Here is a 6,571-nt window from a genome sequence, read left to right on the forward strand (position 1 = left end):
CCCTGGTGGGCTGAGCTGGCCACACACACACACACACCACACTCTCTCTCTCTCTCTCTCTCTCTCTCTCTCTCTCTCTCTCTCTCTAATAAATAAATAAATAAATAAAAATTTAAAAAAAAGACATGTTTTGTTACTTGAAAAGCCATAAAAGCACTAAATACAGAATGGAAAGAGAGCTTGTCATTATGGATCCTGCAGACATTCAGAAACACCTTTATTGTAGACAAGTTTATGTCAGTAAATTAACAGCCTGTCATAACAATTTCCTAAAGTTGACATGGGAAGAAATAAGAAATCCTAATAGTTCCTTACATCCTAGCATTTGAACCTGTGAATTCTCAAAAAGGAAACTTGTGGTTAGAATGGTTTCATTAGCACATCTACTACCTAATGAAAAGGGTTAGCAGTTTTAACCAGCTCCTCCAGAGAAGAGGAAACATTCCTCAAGTTATTGTGAGGGCAGCACTTCCTTAAATAAGAAAACGTAGGAAGGACATTCTGTAAGTGAAGAGTTATGGCCTCACTCAGTCAAAAGACTAGGAACATGCCAGGTGTGGTGGCACACTCTTGTAATCCCAGCATAGGGGAGGCTGAGGCAGGAGGATTTCCAGGAGTTTAAGGACAGCCTTGGCTACATAATTCAAGGCCCCTCTGAACAGCATAGTGAGACTCGTCAAAAAAAAAAAAAAAATTTGTGAAGCAGGCACAAAATGTGGAGGAATTTTTAGTGAATTAAATCTACTTGCAAAGACAAACCAGTAGACAAAAAGCTAGAATCGTGGTAGTTTGCTAGTGTCAAGGATTAGGAGATTCTTTTGCTATCACAAAGTCAGCGTCATTCACCACATTAACACCCAGCAGAAAGAAAAGACCATTGTAATGCCTGAATTGATCAAATTCAGCATCTACTCATGACTGAAGAAAGATAAATGGACAGAACTAAAAAGAAATTTTTAGTTTGACAAATCCTTCAGCAAACACATCTGAATGTTAAGCCACTTTCCCTGTGAGATGGAGGAACGAAACCTAAGATAAATCTAATTAAATAACGTGTGTAACAAACAATGATGTAGCAAAGCAGAGTGAAGGCTATGTTTCTGTGTTTGGATGGTCTCTATGCACTCCGAGTTAGCCTCACATTCATGGTGCTCTTCCCTCAGCCTCCAAATGCCACCATTGGCCTGAATTTTAAAATGTTATGCTCAGTATCTTAAAAATTCAAATGCTTAAGATAAGTCAGATTAAAGATGTACAATACTTCCATAAAGTCAGACAGTAACTGGAGAGATAGGCAAGATTTGAAACATCTTTTCAATCGGTGGTCCTGAGAGAATTGATTAATTATGGGGGAAAAACCTTGATCCCTCTTCTGAATGGATGAGAGTCAGTTTCATGTGATTATAGATCTTAATAGCAAAAACAGAAGCAGAAAGCCTCTAAAAATAACTTATGGTCACACAAAACAGCAGGGAAGTAAAAAGGCAGTCCACATTCTGGGTAAGAATACTTTAAAAATATAGTACCCAACTGACAAAAGCTTGTGTCTCTAAAGAATTCTTGCAAAATAATAAGAAAATGCCTGATTGGAAAATGAGCAAGAGATTTGCATACTTACCGGGGATTGAACTCAGGACCCTGCACTTGTCAGGCAAGCGCTTATTCTACTGAGCTATCTCTCCAAGCCCTGCATACACTCTTACAAAAGAATATGCAAATGGCCAGTGAAAACAGATGCTACCTCATTCACTGAGGAGGTGCAGGTAACTTGAACCCCATCAAAACCTGCCCTCTGAGTTGCCCAAGAAAGCAGCGGGTCGTGAAGATGGGCCCCAGGAGCTCTGGTGCAGGGTGCTGACTTCGCAGCTGGAACCCGGCTGTCTGTCTGTGGACTGAATGCCTGGTGGAGTGTGTTCGTGTGTGTGCTGGGATGCATGTGTAGAGGCCTGACAGTGCTACTTGCAGTAACAAGACTAGAACGGTCAGACTGTTCTCCAAATATTAGGGTTCCACGTGGCAAGGAAAAGGGACTAAGGCTGCAGATGGAGCAGTGAACCTCACAGATAGACACAGGCCAGAGAAGCCACACACACAGTGGTGTACTGGATGCCCAGTTACTAGGGGCACACAGGCCGGGGTGCCGGCTAGACAGAAGAGTGAGGAATTGGCCACCATCTGTCTGTAGAGCGGTGCTGTGGGGAAACCCTCACCTCTGGCCCACATGCACACTAGCCAGGTGCTGCTGTGCTGTGGGCGGCTGGTGCTATGGGCGCGGGGAGGGGGGGCTCTTGTGTGTGCTCCTGGGCTCTCCAGGCTACTCTGAGGTGTCTCCCATTCTCTTCCTGAGCTCTTTTCTACCTGCACGGTAGGTAACTGCTATACAGCACCAAGTCAGATGAAATAAAAAAGGAAAACTTGTTCCGCTGCTCTGCATCTCTGCCTTAAAGGCCAAATAGTAGTTCCTGCTGAGTTATACTGAACCCGGAGCCTGACGTATTCTAGGTACATTGTCCATGCACCCAGCTCAGTTTAATATTTTTAGTTTTTAATGTTTTAGAGGAAAAAAATTTAAACAGATTTATAATAGAGTTTTCATAATTGCTATCTTAAATCCAGCTCTACATCATAGAGGTGCCAAAATACTTAGAAAGAAGATTTTTTCCTTGTGTGGCAGCACAGAGCCTTCAGGTGCCCAGCGTGGCTGGGGGCCCTGTCCTGCAGGCCCTGAGGTGTTTGGGACTTCCCTCCTGTGGATGTCATTGTAAGGGCCTTGACCTCTCCACATAGTCACAGCTGCAGGGCTACGTCCTGCCCTGCTCTAACTGAACAAAAGGATGAGTAGTTTGGGGTTTTTCTTTGAACAGTTTTACTGGGAGAGAATTCACATACCGTGCCTTCACCTACTTGATGTTTAAGGCTCCCGGGTTTTACTACACCTACAGCTTTGCAGCTGTTACCATTTCACGTTCCTTTGTGCAAGAGAGTTGTCACCACCATCCACTCATACCCCATCCCTTAGAAGTTAATCTTGTTGCCTCAGAGATGAGAGAAGCCAGGAAGTGGAGCTCCAGCCGAGCAGGAAATGTGTGTTGGGGGCCTGTGTAGCACGAGTAACGGACCTGTCTCTGTCTGCACAGGTGTGATAGCACAGAAAAGCTGAAGGCTCTTCTGCCCAGATTGGAACAGGAGCTTAAGGACTCTGCGAAGTTTAAGGACTTTTATCAGTTTACCTTTGGCTTTGCTAAGAACCCTGGTCAAAAGGGTTTAGGTGAGTATGAAATTCCACTATGCCTAGGTGCAAGGTCTGTCAGTAGTGTGTGGGTTTGGTCAGTGCTATGTCAGCACAGCAGGTTGTGATGTTACTGCCCCTGGTTAGGTGTCTTTCTTTACTTATTCCTGATTTCTGGATTTTAGTATATAAGCTTTTAAGTATAAACTAATGTGTAAGTATTCCATTCCTTTCATTGACTAAAGTCAGCAGTTAGAATTGACAGTCTCAATGTATGGACCTCGTTTTCCCATGTGATGTTTTGCCAGCTAAGTCTGCAGTCTTCACAGACAGGTATGTGATAGGCCTGGAAGGTTACAAGTTGGCTTCCATGAAACCAATTCTCCAGTACACTGAATTGCATGTTAGTTCTCCTTATAGCCTTATGACTGTAAATTGTACATCTGGGAATTGTGTGTGTGTGTGTGTGTGTGTGTGTGTGTGTGTGTGTGTGTGTGTGTGTTTAAATTAGTACATATGAGTAATGTGGGGGAATGAAGTTATTTTTGTTATATTGATACGCGCATATAACATACAGGGGTTATTTTCATCCCCTTTTCCTCAGCTCTAAAAGTCTACTTTCTAGTTGCATCTGAGAAGTTTTCAGTTTAAATTATCATTGTGAGATTTTTTACTTATTTGAAGGGTTTTCCCCCATCTAGACACTATATTGTTTACATCTGATTTCTCTCCTAAAATCTATCCATATTGACCTACAGTTGATTGACTAGTAGATGTAAGTCATTGATTAAACAAAGTCTCTGACATGTTTTCAAAAGTGTAAATAAGGATTAAATTGGCATATTAGAAAATTGTGTTTTGAAGAAAAACTATAAATAAAAACAGTGTCATAGGGCCGGCCAAATAGCTCAACGGACTGAAGCGCCTGCAAACAGGCACAGGGGCTGGGGGTTTGATCCCGAGGCTCACCTTGCAGGTGCTGGCCCCACCCCAGGGGTGTGCTGAGATAGCAGTTGAGACTGGGCATGTTGCCGCGCCCCTGTAATCCCAGCACTAGGGAGGCTGTAAAAAGGTGGATCACTATGAGTCTGATCTAGTAGTGAGACCCTGAACACCCTGTAAACCCTTCCCTAAAAATACAAAAAAAAATTCTTGTAATAGGAAGCTTAGAAAACCTGCCATTGCTTGGTTTTCACCTTTATCTGTGTGTGCACACATACCATGGCCTAGATTTTTTCTCATCTGTGCTCCATGCCATCCTCTTTATCTACAGCTGTTGTCCCCACACATGTTCATGCAAACTGAGGGGATCAGAACAGGCAGACCACTTTCTCTTTCCAGATGTGGCAGGAATTGCCTCCTCATCTTCTTGCTTGTCCTAACATAGACGCACTGGACTTGACAGTTTTCTTTGTGCAAGCTCCCTTCCCCTCCAGGTTGGGACACCTGTGAAACTGCTTTTCACCCACCTGCCTTCTCTCAGCTCAGCACCAGTGCCGAGGAAGCCTCTCCTTCCCACCTTACAGGTTCCCCAGGCCTGCCTTGGGGTGATACCATCGCTCCAGGAAGTGCATCACCCAGTGCCTGTACACGTCACACTGTTAGCATCCACACAGGGCTGGTGTCTTACAGAGTCACAGGGTAAAATCATGGACAAAGGAGGTGGTTATGAGGAGTGTCTTCTGAAGTATAAGAAGAGGGGAAGCTCCACCAATTGGGTGGGCCTAGAAAGGGTGTCTAGCCTGGGCTCCTTGTCTAGGCTCTTTAGGTAGCTGGGTCCCGAACCCTTACTGGCCAGGGTGGGGCTGTGGCATTTCCATGTTCTATATGACTGTGGGGAAACAGCATGCAGTGGCCACACACTGCTCATGCACTAGCCCATCAGGAGTCCTCTGCAATCAGAGAGAAGAAAGTAAAAGGGATGAGCAGGTCAGCTGCAGTGGTCACTTCCTGTGTCTGCTTTTACATTCCCAAGTTTAGTGATCTGTATGGTTTAACTGGTAACCTGTATGTACTGTGTTTTTAAAGACTGTATTGCTTCTTACTGAACACATATGTAGGTATGTGTGTACATATACATTAAGCAATAGAAGGTCATAATCACTTCACCTTTGATATAGAAACAGTTGTCTCTTCCCAGCTTCCTCTCAGTGGGGCACCAAGGGAGGCTTCTGCGTGGGGGAAGAAGAAGCTGCCTGGCTCTGCAGAAGCTGCAGAGCAGGTGCTGACCAGGGCCAGCCTCCTGGCCACAGCTAGGCATTGATGGGCCCTGAGGACAGAATGTGGCTTTGGTCAGGTGTCTGTGTCACATGCTGTCTTAAAGTCTTCCTTCTTTGCATTGGTATTAGCAACATGTTGGTCCCACCAACTTGGCTCTCACAGTGACAGAATAGAAAGTCTGGAGCTGGGGTCCAGGTGGACTCTGCCCCTGATGAGATTCAGCCCTGTTTCCAAGTACAACTGCGCCTCCTTTAGACCCAGACTCTTGCACACACCTTAGCTGATTACTGAGCATGGCAGCAGCAGGGTTTAGGTTACTGCCGCCGAGCACAGGATCAGAGTCAGGTGGGCTCAGGAGGGCGGTGGTCGCCAGTGGCTTACCATGGAATGTGAACGTTGTGTACTACAGATACGCACTGATTAACAAAAGCCCAAACCACCAAGATGGTCAGTCATTGCTCTTCTTGCATTATGGGCTTGGGATGTAGCACTCAGAGTTCCGACCTGGAAGCTGGGGTTGCTGAAGGGAGGGCCATGCTGATGCTCTCTGTACTCGCCACCTTGTAACTGCATGTCTTCTCTTGGCCCTAGTTCTCAAGGGTGTAGATGATGGGAGTTGGTTGGTCACATCAGTACTTACTTGGTTTTTCCCATATCAGTGTACCGCAGTCTTAGAATAATGACACTAAGACATTAGTGTCCTTAGGTACAGAACTTGGGAGGAGACTGAGACAGGAGGATTACCACCAGTTCAAGGCCAGCCTGAACTTGTTAGTGAATTTAAGGCCAGCCTTAACTACAGAGTGAGAGTCTGTCCCCAGAAGAGAGAAAGTGGTTATATTTCTCCCCCAGGGTAAAACTCACATGGCTGGATCACCCTCATCAGAACACAGCCAGCTCTCCTCCCGGCCCAGTGCTCACAGCTCTCGTCCCTAATCTGTGTAATTTGGGTCCTGCATGCTGTTTTCTCATCTAAATTTATTGTAAATGCTGCCTACAGGTTTGGTTTTGCGGTCTGATTGCTGATTCTGCACCAGTAGCTGGAATTGAACTCAAGAGTGCTGTGGATCACAGACATGATCCACACACCTGGCTTGTTGTGTGTTTTTTTTTTTTTTTTTT

The 6,571-nt window shown here is 45.1% G+C and overlaps 1 protein-coding gene across 4 annotated transcripts in view; it reads left to right on the top strand.

The window, feature by feature from the left end:
* The window catches only part of Dcun1d2 (defective in cullin neddylation 1 domain containing 2), a 26,573-nt gene that overhangs the window by 10,355 nt on the left and 9,647 nt on the right, over positions 1 to 6,571 (top strand). For all 4 annotated transcript variants that reach the window (XM_023715225.1, XM_023715226.1, XM_004631157.2 and 1 more), the window contains exon 4: positions 3,138 to 3,268. In XM_023715225.1, coding sequence (XP_023570993.1) covers positions 3,138 to 3,268 — 131 coding nt within the window. The remainder of the gene's footprint in view (positions 1 to 3,137; positions 3,269 to 6,571) is intronic.

This window comes from Octodon degus, unplaced genomic scaffold (genome assembly GCF_000260255.1).
Source record: "Octodon degus isolate 3935 unplaced genomic scaffold, OctDeg1.0 scaffold00039, whole genome shotgun sequence".
NCBI classification, from domain to species: Eukaryota; Metazoa; Chordata; class Mammalia; order Rodentia; family Octodontidae; genus Octodon; species Octodon degus.